Source organism: Schistocerca piceifrons, chromosome 7 (genome assembly GCF_021461385.2).
Source record: "Schistocerca piceifrons isolate TAMUIC-IGC-003096 chromosome 7, iqSchPice1.1, whole genome shotgun sequence".
In the NCBI taxonomy this organism is placed as follows: domain Eukaryota; kingdom Metazoa; phylum Arthropoda; class Insecta; order Orthoptera; family Acrididae; genus Schistocerca; species Schistocerca piceifrons.
Window position 1 is genome coordinate 581,927,682 of NC_060144.1, and position 18,507 is coordinate 581,946,188.

The 18,507-nt window shown below is 40.1% G+C and overlaps 1 protein-coding gene across 2 annotated transcripts in view; it reads right to left on the reverse strand.

Moving 5' to 3' along the window:
- LOC124804838 (A-kinase anchor protein 17A-like) overlaps positions 1-18,507 on the reverse strand; it is a 134,433-nt gene that overhangs the window by 79,801 nt on the left and 36,125 nt on the right. Inside the window, exon 1 of one of the 2 annotated variants that reach the window (XM_047265188.1) lies at positions 15,110-15,208. The exons of the other annotated variant lie outside the window; for it this stretch is intronic. Coding sequence (XP_047121144.1) covers positions 15,110-15,145 — 36 coding nt within the window. The 5' untranslated portion in view covers positions 15,146-15,208. Of the gene's footprint in view, positions 1-15,109; positions 15,209-18,507 lie in introns of those variants that run through there. 2 annotated transcript variants of the gene reach the window in all.

The following is an 18,507-nucleotide window of genomic DNA, read 5'->3' on the forward strand; positions in this document are numbered from 1 at the left end:
ACTCATCAGTGACGAGTGAAACACATTTGAGTAGGCTTTGAACATCTGCAAATGAGGTGGTTATTAACCACGTAAAGACCCAGGTAATGCAGGATAGATGAATCATGTCCAGAGAACTTGCAGATGATGTTAAAATCAATATTGGATCTATTAGTACCATTTTAATGGAATATGTGGATCTCAGCAAAATTTGTGCCAAAGTTGTTAACAACTGAGCAGAAGCAACTACGTTTTGGAGATCACATACGACATGCTGGATACTGTGAACGGTGATCCCAACTTTCTTACAATGGTGATCACTGGTGATGAGTCCTAGGTTTATGGGTAGGACCCAGAAAGAAAATTCCAGTCACTGTAATGGAAGCATCCATGAACACCCAACAAAGTGAGGCAGGTCTGCAGCAATGTGAAAGTCATGCTGAGCGTCTTTTTGATTCCAATGGCATGATCACGAATATGTCCCAGAATGTTCTCGTGTCAATAAGGAGTACTACCAAGAGATGAAGCACAAACAGCTGGACTTGGGAGCAGTGGGCACCTTCACAATGATAATGCACCTGCTCATTGATCTCCATTAATTCAGAATTTTTTGGCCAAACACAACACAGTTGCAGTATGATAGCCTCCCTATTACCCTCACCTAGCTGTGAGTGACTTCTCACTTTTCCATAGCTTGAAAAAAAGACTCTGAAAGGGACCAGAGTTCAGAACGGGGAAGATATTATGCAGAATTTGATGGAGCAGCTGCGCACCATGGCAAAGGACGCTTTCCAGTGATGCTTCCAACAGTGGCAGCAGTTCTGGGAGGTGTGTGTAGAAGGTGGACTACTTTGAAGGTGACTAGTGTCAAACAATTGAATAAAGATTGATTTTATAACTAAAAGTTGGATACTTTTTGAACAGCCCTCGTACATGTAATTGAGTCGGTGGTGATGACGCCATTAAATGCCAGGATGCCATTAAATGCCAGGATGTTCGTTGCTGCCCCAGGATGGCGTGTGCAGGATGGAGCGTTAAATTCTACAAGTACCACTGTGAATGAGGAATCAGAAGAGGTCAATTAGTACTAAAATTGTTTATTCTGCAAGTCATCTGTACAGAGGTTGACAATTGCATCTGGGCAGTGTGTGTGTACACCCAAGGCAGCTGTGACGTGACACACACAGCAGTGTGCTCAGCTTATGGCAGTGCGATAATTCCATGCAGGAGTGCTGCCTTGACAGGATACCACCATCTGGTGCAGTCTTGCAGACGTTAGGCCAGTGTCAGACATCCGGCAAGCGGCAGTGTACACTGGATGGGGATCTCTTGGAGGTGCCCACAGAGCTGGATGGAGACACCCTAGAGGGGGTGGAGGTCTTCTCTTGGTGGCACTAGCTCAAGCCCCGGAACTGTCAGGTCTAGAAGCAGCCTGTAGACTAGTGGCTGGCTAATGATGCAGCTAGATGTAGTTGAAGCTATTAGGCCCACATGGGACCAACAGTTGGCGTAGAGAATGACACAGCATCAGCAATGGTCAAAGATGAGGTGCTGCACTAGAGGCTGGGGGAAGAGCATTTATAGACACTCTGCAAATACCGTATTGTGACAGGTCCCTGCCTCCAGCAGTTACATAGGTGACCACAACAGCGTAGCTGTTGTGCCTCAACATGTGGAAATTTGGCCCCCTAGTGTGGCAGACTGGGGGGTCTTACAATCTGCTGCACCAGCAAGATTCTAGCACTCACAGCAGGATTTCATAGGCGGCTTGCCTGCTCATCTCTCAATGGATCGTGAGGTGTAGACAGAACATCTAGATTAGCAACAGCAGAGGGCCTATAGCAATCCCTTGACGAACACCAGATATCACTTCTGTTTTACTCAATGATTTTTCATCAGTTATTACGAACTGTTACTTATCTCACAGGAAATCATGAATCCAGTTGCATGAGTATGATGTACTTCATAGGCACGTATTTTGATGAGGACCTGCTTGTGAGGAACAGTGCCAAAGACTTCAGAAACTCTAGAAATATGAAAACAATTTGAGATCACCTGTCAATAGCATTCTCTACTTTGTGCAAATAAAGAGCCAGTTGTGATTTGCAAGAATGATATTTCCTGAATCCATGCTAGATGTCAACAGAGCATTTTCCTCAAGATAATTCATAACTACTGAAGTTACAACATACTGAAGGAGGATAGAATCAGCAACTTGGTTTATTAAAATCTTTATTTTTCTTCAATATGTCACAGTTGCGATAATAGTCATTTCTTTGTAGTGACCTGTTTCAGGCAGGCACATCCGTTTTTACATCATGGGCTACAAAAGAGTTTATGGTGTTATCAAAGGCAAAATTACAATGTACTTCAATGATTGTACATACAAGTTGAAAGTTACCTAAAGTATTACAAAAATTTTACATCTGCACAATACATGTTTTACACAGATTAAATTAGATTAGATTCAATTTTCGTCCCACAAATCCAAAACTGAGATGATTCTCGTGGGTGTGGAACAAGTCAGAAAGTAAAATATAAAAAACCTATAACATTTGAATATAATACTTACTTCCCTGATCATTTGTCAGGAGATTGTCAAGATATGTGAATACATTGCAATAAACTGCAACTGCAAATATTTACAGAATTAATACACTATTAGAATGAAACACAGTTATGCACTTTTAATGATTTTATCAAACACAAAATACATAATGTGACCAAGTTCTGTCAAAACTAAAATTTTACACTTTTATGTCAGCTGGTCTAACAGTCCATGTTAAGATATTCATCTATAGAGCAGTAGGAGTTGCCTACCAAAAGTCTTTCAAACTTTGTTTAAATTGTGCTTTATCTGTAACTCTGGACTTAATGATTGCTGGCACTTTATTGAAAATGTGTGTTCCTGAGTATTTGACCCCTTTTTGGACCAAGGTAAGTGATTTTAGGTCTTTATGTAAATTGGTCTTATTCCTAGTATTGATACTGTGTATTGAACTATTGATTGGAAATAGACACATTATTTGCAACAAATTTCATTAAGGAATAAATATACTGACAAGCAATGGTTGAATACCCAGTTCCTTGAACTAGTTTCTGCATGATGTTATTTTACATGAATTTAGACAGCAAATGAGTCTTATTACAGGCTTTTGCACTCTAAAAACTCAAGCTCAGTTTGATGAGTTACCCCAGAATACGATACTATACGATGTAATAGAATGAAAGTATGCAAATTATGTACGATTTTTTGTATTTATATCTCCTACACCTGACATCATTCGCATTGCAAATACAGACTTGTTTAGGCACGTCAGCATTTCTGTGGTATGCCCTTCCAAATTCAGTTTATTATCAAGTTGTAATATCAGAAATTTAACATTTTAAACCTCTTCTATCTGCATGTCTTCATGTGTTACACTCATGCTGGAAGGAAACCTCTTGTAAGTTCTGAACTTCATATATTGTGTGTTTTCAAAGTTTAATGACAGTGAATTAGCTTTAAACCATTTAATAATGTCAGTGAAAATTTGTTCAGCAGCCATTTCTAGCATTTGGCAATGTAACAGACAAGACATCTTTAATGCACACAAGAAAAAGCAGAGGACCAAAGATGGAACGTTGAAGAACACCACATGTAATTAATTCCTAATCAGGGCATACTCCACAGGTATTTCACAACGACACCCTTTGTTTCTTGTGTTACGTAAGACTCGAAGCATTTTTGCAGCACTGCCAGTGACACAATAATACTCTAATTTACTTAAGAGAATATTGTGATTCACACAGTCAAAGGCTTTTGACAGCTCACAAAAAATGTCAGTGGCCTCTAATTTGTTATCTAATGGATTAAATACATTCTCACTATATGCATAAATAGCCTTCTCTATATCAGAACCTTTAAGGAACCCAAACTCTGACTTGGACAATATATTATTTGCAGTTAGATTCTTAAGTAGATCCCTGAACACAACCTTTCCATATATTTTTGAAATATCTTAGACGTAAATGCAATCATACAGTTCCCACTAATGAACATATGAGTAACCACACATGCATTATTCTTCACCATTAACCTTTCCATAAGTACAACATAATAAACCTTGTATGAGAACAGTGTGAGAATTCTTTCCAATCAAATGTAGTAAAATGAAGCACTGTACTATCTTAATCCCCTCATAACCTCGGTAGAGGTTTCTAGCATTGATATTCAACAGCCTCACATGCAATTGGAACATCACATGCACTTTTAGTCAAGGATAACAAACCAGCACTGACCTTAATTATTGTTGTTACAATTAATTACAATAATTTACATACACAATTGTGATGCATCACACATTACAATAAGAGTAAACTAGTGCCACAATATGGCATGCCCAAAACTAAATATCTGTCAGTTGTGACCGACATAACCGGCTTCAATTAAAAAAATTCTTTATAAATTTTATTTTATTAATTATCAAACACAAATTGATAAAACAAACACACTTCTATAATATTTTACCTGTGGCACATTATTTCCATATATTAAATGGCTCAGAGACCACTGGTTATGTTTATACATACAGGGGATAGGCAAAATAACATGAACAGTAGTAGTAGTAGTAGTAGTAGTAGTAGTAGTAACGGGATGATTGTGTTTGATGGTCAACAACACAGGTAAGGCATGTGTCGTAGAGGACTGTGCATTTTCAGTGCGGACTAGGCATCAGTGTAGGTTGTTTACAAGTAGTGCACACTTCATACTTGCATTCAGAGGCCGAGGTCAATGTGCAATGAAAGACCTAACAGAGTTCCAAAGAGGGCAGACTGCGGGTGCCCAATTAGATGGAGCATCAGTGACTAAGACAGCCAACTTATTGAATGTTTCAAGAACAACTATTTCAACAGTCATGACAGATTACACAAAACATGGAAAGACATCATTGTGTAAACGTAATAGTGGGCACAAATCAGCCAACACAAAGCAGCGTAAAACATGGTTTCAGGAGCATAAATCCTGGCCAGCTGGAAACATGTCATATGGTCCAACGAGTCAATGTTTTCCAACATCAAGCTGGGCTTATGTCTGGAGACTGCCAAATGAAGCCTACAATCCTGATTGATTGATTCCAATGGAGGTGGAAGAGGGATGGAGTGGGCACCATATCATGATATTCTGCTGCTCCAATCATTACCCTTAAACACCTGCGTTACAGTTAACAATTATGTGAACATTTTAGGTGATAAGGTTGATCCCATCATGATTCAGATGTTGTTCCCCAACAATGATGCCATTTTTCAGGACGATAATGCACCCATTCGCACAGCCAGGACAGTGCAATCGTGGCATGAGGAGCATGCAACTGAACTACAGCGTCTTTCCTGGCCGGCACAGTCCCCGGACTTGAAGATTATCGAACCCTTGTGGGCGGTATTGGACTGCAGACTCCAGAGCAAATTTCTGCCTCCCTCATTACTACAGGGGTTAGAAGAGGTTCTGATCGAAGAGTGGCACGACATTCCACTGGAGACTATACAATCATTATATGCGAGTATTCCAAGAAGAATTGTAGCCATATTACAAGGAAAATGGGGGCCCAACCTCTTATTAACAAACCAGCCATATTACAAGGAAAATGGGGGTACAATCTCTTATTAACAAATGAATTTTCCAAGTAAGTACAAGAGTTCACATTATTTTACCTATCCCCTGTACATCACATGGCTATAATTAAGCTACAATGCTGTGTAATTTTGCATACATCAAGAAAATATTTACAATAACATTGCAATTAGCAATGATAGGCATTCTATTATGTGCTCTGTTCTCAATAGACATTATGTGACCTACAAGGTCAATTCACTTACTGTATAGTTACTGAATTACCTGACATTTCCAATATCTTACTTATGGCACATTTCATATGTCCGATAACCAGTTGGCTGACCAGTACTCCCTTCCTTATTTATACATTAGATTACTACCGCTTTCTTTATCGTGACTTGTAGTCCACACAGTATTTGTACATTAAATTATTACCTTTAAACCATATTGTGTGCTATATTCAGTTCACATAATGAAATATTAAAACTTTTAAAATATAGTCATAATCAGAATAGGTAATTTCCACATATTTACTGCGTAATTACTAAAACCACTGATGTTTAGAAATGTCCTGCCTACAACACTTTTCATGTATGCTGACCAGATCTGTAACAAGGTGTGGACCACTTGGCACCTATCTGGTCAGTACACATATGAAATGTGATGTAGGCATGATACAACACATGAATTGAGCTCGTAGGACACACGTGTCGAGAACAGGGCATGTAATAGAATGCTTAACATTACCAATTGCAGTTTGTAATGTTATTGTAAATAATTTCTTGATGCGGGCAAAGCTACACAGCATCACAACATTATTATAGCAACATGGTACATGTATAAACAGGAGCCAGTGGTCTTCAAAGCAGTTAATATGAGGAAATAATGTGCCATGGGCAAAATAAGTGTGTCAATTTTAATAATTTGCGCTTGATGATTATTTTAATAAAATTTAAAAAGATAAAAAACTTACTTTAATTACAATTTGTTAAGTCAATCATGACTGACAGGTATTTAGTTTCAGGCATGCCGAATTGTGACACTGCTTTAGTCTTATTATAATGTGTGACATGTCACAATTGTTTTTGTGAAAGAAATGAAAATGATAGTAATTAATTGTAACAATTGTAATTAAGGTTCATGCTGTAAAGAGTAGTTTGTCACTATTGTCCATAGTGCATGTGAAGTTTCAATTGCATATGAGGCTGTTGCACATCACTGTATGTGACTTACACAAAGATTATGAGACGACTAAGATATTGCAGTGCTTCCGTTTGCTGCATCTGATTGGAAAGAATTCACATTGTATACTCACATGTTTATTATGTTGTATTTATGTAAAGGTTAATGGTGAGGAGTAATGCATATTTGGTTACTCACATGTACACTGGTGGGACCTGTCTGATTACGCTTATGTCTAAGGTAGTAAAACACGTATTTCACAGATGTAAAATTTTTGCAATGCTTTAAGTAATATTCAGCTTGTGTGTACAATCATGGAGGTACATACGAATTTTGCCTTTGCTAACACCACAAAATCTTTTGTGGACCATGGTTTGGAAGTGGATGTGATTGTCCAATATTATTCACCACAAAGAAATGACTATTGTCATAACTGTTACATATATTGAAGGAAAATAAAGATAATTTATAATGTTCAAACACGATATATATTCCAAAACCGTATCGCACATCAACATCGATGATATGGTTCTCTGATCCAGTGGATTACTTCTATTTCTTTTCTTTTGTATTGGTGTGAACTGTGCAACTTTCCAGTCCTTCAGTATGGATCTTCTGTCAGGTGAGCGGTTGTACATAATTTCTAAGTCTGGAGCTATTGTATCAACACACTCCAAAAGCAAGCTAATTAGTATTAAGTATGAAGCAGGAGTGTTGCCTTTATTAAGTGATTTAAGTTGCTTCCCCACACAGAGTATCTACTTCGTACTTACTCAAGGTGACAGTTCTTCTTGATTTGAATACTGGAATATTTAATTCATCTTCCTTGGGAAAGAAACTTTGGAAAACTGTTTCGTAACTCAATTTAGTGGTACTGTCTCTGGTAACATTACCACCCCTATCACGCAGTGACGGTATTGATCGTGTCTTGCCACTGGCTTACTTTACATATGATCTGAACCTCTTTGGATTTTCTGCCAGATTTCGAGGCAGAGTTTTACTGTGGAAAATAATAGAAGCATCTCATGTGAAGCCGTGGCTGAATTCTGAGTTTCTGTAACACATCACCAATTGCTATCAATGCCATTTCTTCAAATTTAAGCCACACCTAATCTACATTCATATAGTTAGTTTGGAAGTAATGGAGGCCATCTCTTCAGAAAGCATGAAGAAAAGTTTATCTGCTTTTAAAAACATGTATTTTGTGATCATTTCTGGCAGATTTGAATGTTACAGTATTCAGTCGGGCTACAATGACCTAGCAGCCACTAATCCTGTATCCGACATGGTGTTCCCTGTTTGTTCATGGATATTTTGTTGCTAAGAGATCAAGTATGTTATCATAACCATTTACACTTCGAGTGACCTCCTGAACTAAATGCTCAAATAATTTTCGGAGAAAGCATTTAGTACAATGTCAGATGAAATGCCTATCAGCAACTATACAGGGTGTTACAAAAAGGTATGGCCAAACTTTCAGGAAACATTCCTCACACACAAAGAAAGAAAATATGTTATGTGGACATGTGTCCGGAAACGCTTACTTTCCATGTTAGAGCTCATTTTATTACTTCTCTTCAAATCACATTAATCATGGAATGGAAACACACAGCAACAGAACATACCAGCGTGACTTCAAACACTTTGTTACAGGAAATGTTCAAAATGTCCCCTGTTAGCAAGGATACATGCATCCACCCTCCGTTGCACGGAATCCCTGATGCACTGATGCAACCCTGGAGAATGGCGTATTGTATCACAGCCATCTACAATACGAGCACGAAGAGTCTCTACATTTCGTACCGGGGTTGTGTAGACAAGAGCTTTCAAATGCCCGCATAAATGAAAGTCAATAGGGTTGAGGTCAGGAGAGTATGGAGGCCGTGGAATTGGACCGCCTCTACCAATCCATCGGTCACCGAATCTGTTGTTGAGAAGCATACGAACACTTCGACTGAAATGTGCAGGAGCTCCATTGTGCATGAACCACATGTTGTGTCGTACTTGTAAAGGCACATGTTCTAGCAGCACAGGTAGAGTATCCCGTATGAAATCATGATAACGTGCTCTATTGAGCGTAGGTGGAAGAGCATGGGGCCCAATCAAGACATCACCAACAATGCCTGCCCAAACGTTCACAGAAAATCTGTGTTGATGACGTGATTGCACAATTGCGTGTGGATTCTCATCAGCCCAAACATGTTGATTGTGAAAATTTACAATTTGATCACGTTGGAATGAAGCCTCATCCATAAAGAGAACATCTGCACTGAAATGAGGATTGACACATTGTTGGATGAACCATTCGCAGAAGTGTACCCGTGGAGGCCAATCAGCTGCTGATAGTGCCTGCACACACTGTACATGGTACGGAAACAACTGGTTCTCCCATAGCACTCTCCATATAGTGACGTGGTCAACGTTACCTTGTACAGCAGCAACTTCTCTGACACTAACATTAGGGTTATCGTCAACTGCACGAAGAATTGCCTCGTCCATTGCAGGTGTCCTCGTCGTTCTAGGTCTTCCCCAGTCGCGAGTCATAGGCTGGAATGTTCCGTGCTCCCTAAGACGCCGATCAATTGTTTCGAACGTCTTCCTGTCAGGACACCTTCGTTCTGGAAATCTGTCTCGATACAAACGTACCGCGCCACGGCTATTGCCCCGTGCTAATCCAAACATCAAATGGGCATCTGCCAACTCCGCATTTGTAAACATTGCACTGACTGCAAAACCACGTTTGTGACGAACACTAACCTGTTGATGCTACGTACTGATGTGCTTGATGCTAGTACTGTAGAGCAATGAGTCGCATGTCAACACAAGCACCGAAGTCAACATTACCTTCCTTCAATTGGGCCAACTGGCAGGGAATCGAGGAAGTACAGTACATACTGACCAAACTAAAATGAGCTCTAACGTGGAAATTAAGCGTTTCCGGACACATGTCCACATAACATCTTTTCTTTATTTGTGTGTGAGGAATGTTTCCTGAAAGTTTGGCCGTACCTTTTTGTAACACCCTGTAATTGTACGAGTAGGGTACCTCTTCAAAATGAGAGTTTTGTTTGAGCTTTCCACTTCAGTTTCACTACAAGATACACTACTTCTGGCAGCAATAAACATACCACAACCAAATGAATTTAATAAATCCTTTCTGAATATCCTCAGTTCCTTGACAAAACATTCGGCTGAACTTATCTCCACCTTTAGCCAATTTCAGCTTCAACACTTTCTATTATCACCTGCAGCTCTGGTTCTTTTCCAACACAGCTAGGACAGTTTACGACTATAATACCGATGGTTCCTAGATCTACCCTCGTCCTACGTTTGACCTGCACCTCGAGACTGAAGCTCGGTTATACTTATCCGAGACCCTCTAACCTAAAAAAATACCCAATTCACTCCACACAGATCCTGCTGCCTGTGTAGCCATCTCCTGTGTATAATGGACCCCTGAACTATTAAGCGGACTCCAACATCTCTCCACCTTATGGTGCAAGTCAAGGACTCTGCAGGTTGCATGGTCAATGAACTGCCAACATCTGTTTAAGGACTTCCATACAGCTCATTACCAAAAGTTCACAGTCAGTCCTGTCAACAATGCTACAGGTGGAGAATAAGACTTCTTGTACATCATGACTTGGTAATAAATACAAAATCACATCAATTCAGCTGCGGATTACAAATTGTGCTACTAATCTTAAGCCTGTTGCAGAGAGCACCAAATCTTTATGTAAATACAGTATGGAAATGTCTACCACAATGTAAATAATTTAGGAGTAAAGGAGACTGCTCACTGAATAGCAGAGGTATTGACTTGTTGACACGCACACACAAAGGAGAAAGAAAACTTGCTAGTCTCGCCCCCCCCCCCCTCCCCCCTCACACACACACACACACACACACACACACACAGATATGACCCTATAATGAGCCAGCTGGACACACAATGCCAGAGCTGCATTTCAACAGGTGGACTGGGTGGGGCGGGGATTGTGTCGGGTAGGGTGGGGTGAAGGAAGAGAGGCGAGTGGCAGTAAGAGAGGTTGGTGATGTGTAGTTAGCAGGTTGGATAAGGCCAGCAGATTTGCTGGCTAGGAATGCGGGAGGGAGGGGGTAGCAGGATGGAACATGCACAGGTTGGACATATGATATACCGGCACTGGAGCCAGTGCGGTCTGGCACACGAAGGAAGCATACGTGGAAGCATGGAATGAGAGGGGGTAACAGGACAGGTTAGAAAATTTAAAAAGGGAAATGGATAGGTTAAAGTTGGATATAGTGGGAATTAGTGAAGTTCGGTGGCAGGACGAACAAGACTTTTGGTCAGGTGAATACAGAGTTATAAATATAAAATCAAATAGAGGTAATGCAGGAGTAGGTTTAATAATGAATTAAAAAAAATAGGAGTGCGGGTAAGCTACTACAAACAGCATAGTGAACGCATTATTCTGGCTAAGATAGACACGAAGCCCATGCCTACTATAGTAGTACAAGTTTATATGCCAACTAGCTCTGCAGAGGATGAAGAAATTGATTAAATGTATGATGAGATAAAAGAAATTATTCAGGCAGTGAAGGGAGACGAAAATTTAATAGTCATGGGTGATTGGAATTCGAGAGTAGAAAAAGGGAGAGAAGGAAACATAGTAGGCGAATATCGATTGGGGTTAAGAAATGAAAGAGAAAGCCACCTGGTAGAATTTTGCACAGAGCATAACTTAATAATAGCTAACAATTGGTTCAAGAATCATGAAAGAAGGTTGTATACCTGGAAGAATCCTAGAGATAATAGTAGGTATCAGATAGATTATATAATGGTAAGACAGAGATTTAGGAACCAGGTTTTAAATTTTAAGACATTTCCAGGGGCAGATGTGGACTCTGACCACAATCTATTGGTTATGAACTGTAGATTAAAACTGAAGAAACTGCAAAAAGGGGGAATTTAAGGAGATGGGACCTGGATAAACTGACCAAACCAGAGGGTGTACAGAGTTTCAAGGAGAGCATAAGGGAACAATTGACAGGAATGGGAGAAAGAAATACAGTAGAAGAAGAATGGGTAGCTCTGAGGGATGAAGTAGTGAAGGCAGCAGAGGATCAAGTAGGTAAAAACACGAGGGCTAGTAGAAATCTTTGGGTAACAGAAGAAATTGAATTTAATAGATGAAAGGAGAAAATATAAAAATGCAGTAAATGAAACAGGCAAAAGGAAATACAAACGTCTCAAAAATGAGATCGACAGGAAGTGCAACATGGCTAAGCAGGGATGGCAAGAGGACAAATGTAAGGATGTAGAGGCTTATCTCACTAGGGGCAAGATAGATACAGCCTACAGGAAAACTAAAGAGACCTTTGGAGAAAAGAGAGCCACTTGTATGAATATCAAGAGCTCAGATGGAAATCCAGTTCTAAGCAAAGAAGGGAAAGCAGAAAGGTGGAAGGAGTATATAGAGGGACTATACAAAGGCTATGTACTTAAGGACAATATTATAGAAATGGAAGAGGATGTAGATGAAGATGAAATGGGAGATACGATACTCTGTGAAGAGTTTGACAGAGTGCTGAAAGACCTGAGGCGAAATAGGGCCCCGGGAGTCGACAACATTCCATTACAACTACTGATGGCCTTGGGAGAGCCAGTCCTGACAAAACTCTACCATCTGGTGAGCAAGATGTATGAGACAGGTGAAATACCCTCAGACTTCAAGAAGAATATAACAATTCCAATCCCAAAGAAAGCAGGTGTTGACAGATGTGAAAATTACCGAACTATCAGTTTAATAAGTCACAGCTGCAAAATACTAACGCAAATTCTTTACAGATGAATGGAAAAACTGGTAGAAGCCGACCTCGGGGAAGATCAGTTTGGATTTCGTAGAAATGTTGGAACACCTGAGGCAATACTAACCTTACGACTTATCTTAGAAAATAGATTAAGGAAAGGCAAACCTATGTTTCTAGCATTTGTAGACTTAGAGCGAGCTTTTGGCAATGTTGACTGGAATACTCTATTTCAAATTCTAAGGGTGGCAGGGGTAAAATACAGGGAGCGAAAGGCTATTTACAATTTGTACAGAATCCAGATAGCAGTTATAAGAGTGGAGGGGGCATGAAAGGGAGGCAGTGGTTGGGAAAGGAGTGAGACAGGGTTGTAGCCTCTCCCTGATGTTATTCAATCTGTATATTGAGCAAGCAGTAAAGGAAACAAAAGAAAAATTCAGAGTAGGTATTAAAATCCATGGGGAAGAAATAAAAACATTGAGGTTCACCAATAACATTGTAATTCTGTCAGAGACAGCAAAGGACCTGGAAGAGCAGTTGAATGGAATGGACAGTGTCTTGAAAGGAGGATATAAGATGAACATCAACAAAAGCAAAACGATGATAATGGAATGTAGTCGAATTAAATCTTGCTTAAAGTAGTAAATGAGTTTTGCTATTTGGGGAGCAAAATAACTGATGATGGTCGAAGTAGAGAGGATATAAAATGTAGACTGGCAATGGCAAGGAAAGCGTTTCTGAAGAAGAGAAATTTGTTAACATCGAGTATAGATTTAAGTGTCAGGAAGTCGTTTCTGAAAGTATTTGTATGGAGTGTAGCCATGTATGGAAGTGAAACATGGACGATAAATAGTTTGGACAAGAAGAGAATAGAAGCTTTCGAAATGGAGTGCTACAGAAGAATGCTGAAGATTAGATGGGTAGATCACATAACTAATGAGGAGGTATTGAATAGAATTGGGAAGAAGAGGAGTTTGTGACACAACTTGACACGAAGAAGGAACCGGTTGGTAGGACATGTTCTGAGGCATCAGGGGATCACAAATTTAACATTGGAGGGCAGTGTGGAGGGTTGCAGTACGTATTGGGAGATGAAGAAGCTTGCACAGGATAGAGTACCATGGAGAGCTGCATCAAACCAGTATCAGGACTGAACACCGCAGCAACAACAACAACAACAACAACAACAGGACAGTGGAAGGGGAAACAGTTGGACAGAGGATGTGGAGCAGTGGGTTGGTGGATCTTGAAGCCAGGAGGGTTAAGGGAGTGAAAGATGTGTTGTGAGGATAACTTCCATCTGTGTAGTTCATAAAAACCAGTGCTTGAAGCGAGAACCACAATGCCCTGGGTTACGAAGCAACCATTGAACTTGAGTATGTTGCACACAGCTGCATGTTATGTCGCAGAAGGTTAATCCTAAGCTTGGCCACAGTTTGACAGTGAGCATTCATTCTGGCTGACACCTGATTGCTGGCCATGGCCCCATATAGTGCAGTGTGGATGAATTGGGACACATCTTGCACCAGCGTCTTCCACAAGGATATATAGACTCCTATAGCAAGGAGTTGGGAGTGGGAGAGGCATAGGGATTTACCAGAATGATGTGTAGGTTAGGTGGGCAAAGGAATACTACTTTAGGAGGGGAGGGAAGGATCTTGGGTGGGGTGTCCCTCATTTCTGGGAATGATGATAACCATCAAATCCCTGGCGAAGGATACAGTTTCGTTGTTCCAGTCCAGTGTGATACTAGATGATGAGGACAGCAATCCTGATAATTGGGGGTGGGAGGATTAGGAGTGTGTGAGGATATGACACAGGGAATCTGTTGGAAGATTAGGGATTAGGTTTCAGGGTAGGGGCGGGAGGGGGGGGGGGGGTGTAGTGTCTGCCTGTGAAGGCTTTGTGGGACCTCCAGTGTACAGGGAAAGGAAATTCTCATCACTGCAGATGCACTGTACATGAGTGGCCAGGATGTATGGGAATGATAGTTGTCAAAATGCATGTACTGTTGGGTGTTAGTGGAATTTAATACGGACAGAAGTATGGACGGAGCCCTCTGGGAGGCAGTCAATGTCCAGGAAGGTGGCATATTGGGTTGCGGAGGACCACTCAATGAGCATGGGAGAGAAGGTGTTAAGGTTTTGGAGGAATGAAGACAGAGTGTCTTGCCTCTTGAGTATGGATCATGAAGATGCAGTATCTACAGCATCATCAACTGCATGGAGCATGCTTCACAAAGCTATGTAAGAGATGGCACTTTTAAACCTCCCACCAGCATGCCACTGGCTAAGTGTCATTCTTCTGTTGTTCGTTGTTCTCAGTTGGTTGATGCCAGGCATACATACCACTGGAAGATGCTGAGTTCATCCTCAGATTCAGTGCATCTAAAGACTTATCAACATTAGCATGGAAGACTGCAGTGACGACAATACATCAACACAACACAACACTACACTACACTACTAAACACTACTAATGAATCAATGACTTATGTAGGTGCTAAACAATGGAAAATCCAGGATGGAATGTAGCAATATCATGAGAACGAAAGCTGCTACTCACCATATAGTGGAGATGCTGAGTCACAGATAGGTACATCAAAAAGAATCTCACAATTAGAGCTTTCGGCCATTAAGGCCTTTGTCAGCACTGGACACACACACACACACACACACACACACACACACACACACACAAAAAAAAAAAAAAACTAACTGCAGCCTCAGGCAACTGAAACCACACTGCGATCACCAGCACCGGTGCATGATGATGGGAGTGGCAGCTAGGTGGGGGTAAGGAGGAGGCTGCAGCAGGGAGGGGGAGGAACAGTATGGTGGGGGGTGGCGGACAATGAAGTGCTACAGATCAGGACAAAGGGCAGGGGAGAGGTGTGGAGGGGAGGGGGGGTCGGTGAATTAACGGAAAAAGAGAGAAATAAAAAGATTGTGTGTGGTGGTGGAATGATGGCTGTGTAGTGCTGGAATGGAACAGGAAAGGGGCTGGATGGGTGAGGACAGTGACTAACAAAGGTTGAGGCCAGGAGGGTTACGGGAATGTACGCTGTATTGCAGGGAAAGTTCCCACCTACACAATTCAGAAAAGCTGGTGTTGGTGGGAAGTATCCATATGGCACAGGTTGTGAGGCAGTCATTGAAATGTAGGGTACAATGTTTGGCAGCATGTTCAACGACAAGGTGGTCCACTTGTTATATAAGTGTATTAACATTCAAGACTACCAAGAACATTTCATCACTGTATATAACTCAGCACCCCAGAACAGCCTACAACACTCAAAAGTATACATAACTCAATAAGCATACAAAGTGTAAGTAAACCTATTAATGTGTTACCTTTTTGTAGATGGTGGATTGTGTTTATTGGCCACCTCCAATACCAACACAATAGACGTATCAGTAATGAACCATTTGAGTCCGGAGGCATACCTCAGCACCGCATTGTAAGGTATTTGAATGTTGGGCAGGTGTAGTTGAATTTAGTGAAACTAAACTTCTAATTGTTGTTGTTTATAGGTCCCCCAACTCTGTCTTCAGAGCATTTCTGCTCAAGCTAGTGAGGGTTCTTAGTTTCACTTTATAGGAAGTACCATAAATTTGTTTTATGTGGTGACTTCAATATTAATTTTGTATGTGATTGTGGAAGAAAAAAGATGTTGGAAGATTTCCAAAATTCATATGATTTGATGCAAACTGTGCTTTTTCCAAAGGATGCAGGCGAACGGTAGCACAGTTAAAACCAATATTTTTATTCATTCTTTGTTACTAGATGGGCATTCTGTTAGTGAAAGGGTAAACGGCCTTTCAGGCAATGATGGACAAATTTTAAGAATAAAAGGTTTTTGTACTTAAACATTATATATAATTACAAACTATGTAGAAAAGCTAATCCAACAGCAATAGAGAGTTTTTTAAACCTCGTTATGGAACAAGAGTGGCAGATGACAAATATAATACTTTCCTTAACACATTTCTCACGCTCTTTGAAAGTTGCTTTCCATTAGAATGTTTTAAACAGGGTATACTAGAAGTAAAAGGCAACCTGGGTGGCTGACTAGTGGGATAAGGGTATCAGGTAGAACAAAGTGGGAATTATATCAAAATGTTAGAAGTGGTCACAATCAAGCTACAGTAGGCCATTACAAATAGTACTGTGAGGTGCTTAAAAATGTTATTAGGAAGGCAAAGAGTATGTGGCACACAATCAGAACAGCTAGTTCACAGGATAAAATTAAAACCATGTGGTCAGTTGTGAAGGAAGTGTCTGGTCAGCAGCACAAGTTCGATGATATAAAGTCAGTTTGCAGTAAAAATATTTCTGTTACTGATAAGTCAGATATATACACAGTATTTAACAATCAGCTTCTGAACATTGCTGGTGAATAAAATAGAAACTTAGTTTCTATGGGAATCATATAACTCTCTTGGAAAATGCCTTTCCAAGACTGAAATACTCCTCTGTGATACTGACAAGGAGGGAGATTGAGACAACAGTTAAAGCACTGAAAACTAAGGACTCTCATGGATATGATGGAGTACCTAGCAGAACATTAAAGTACTGTGCTGCATATGTTATCCCCAAACTTAGTCATATTTGTAATTTTTCCTTTAAGAATGGTCAGCTTCCTGAATGATTAAAGTATTCAGTAGTAAAGCCCATTTATAAAGGGAGAAAGGGATAATGTAGACAATTTTAGACCTATTTCCATGTCATCAGTGTTTGCTAAAGTTATGGAAAAGGCTATGTATGTAAGGATAATTGATCATTTTATTTTACATAATTTGCTATCACATGTACAGATCAGTTTTTGATGTGGTTTAACAACTGAAAACACTGTATTCTCTCTTATCTGCCGGGTACTGGATGGATTAAACACAATGTTTAGAATGCTAGGCATCTTTTTTATTTAACTAAAGCATTTGATTGAGTTGATCAGAAAATACTGCTCCGGAAGTTAGACCATTATGGAATACGGGGAACAGCTCACAATTGGTTCAACTCTTACTTTAACAACAGACAGCAAAAGGTCATTATCCACAGTGTGGAGAATGGCTACGATGTGGGGTCTGAGTGGGACACAATCAAGATGGGGGGTGCCCCAGGGATCAGTGATGGGGTCACTCCTGTTCCTTATTTATATAAATGATATGCCCTCTAGTATTACAGGTGATTCTAAAATGTCTATGTTTGCTGATGACACTAGCTTGGTAATAAAGGATATTGTGTGCAACTATGGCAGTGTTTCAAATAGTTCATGTCATTTAGAAAATAAATTAACACTAAATCACAGCCCATGTTCAGGATCTAGTTCAAAAACTTAATGCTTCGATTCTTACTATTCAAATGGTGTCTGAAGTAAGTGATGCTTCAACATGAAAAGTAGTCTACTTTGCTTATTTTCATTCGTTTTATTCCATATGGTATTATATTTTGGGGTAACTCTTCCCCATTCTCAAAGGATATTTTTGACTCAGAAGTGGTCAGTTTGGGCAATAAGTGGTGTGCGTTCATGAAACTCTTGTCAACCCCTGTTCACTAATCTGGGTATTCTGACATTGGCCTTTTGATATATACATATTCTTTACTGTTGTTTCTTGTTAACATTATCAACTTATTCCCAAGAATTAACAGCTCTCACTCAGTTAATATGGGCAGAAATCCAGTCTGCATTTGGATTGCACTTCCTTGACTCTTATGCAGAAATGTGTGCAGTACACGGCTGCATCCATTTTTCAATAAGATACCAAAAGAATCTTAGTAGTAATCCATCACAGCTGAAGAGTTTCCTAATGGGTCACCCCTCCTTTGTTGAGGAGTTCCTTGGAGAATTAAGCTGATTCCTACGTTATATTGTTAATTGTGTTTACATGAACTTATGCTGTGTCTTTTTTGGGTTCATAAACATTTTATTTTATCTGTTATTACTTTTGCATTGTAATTTCATG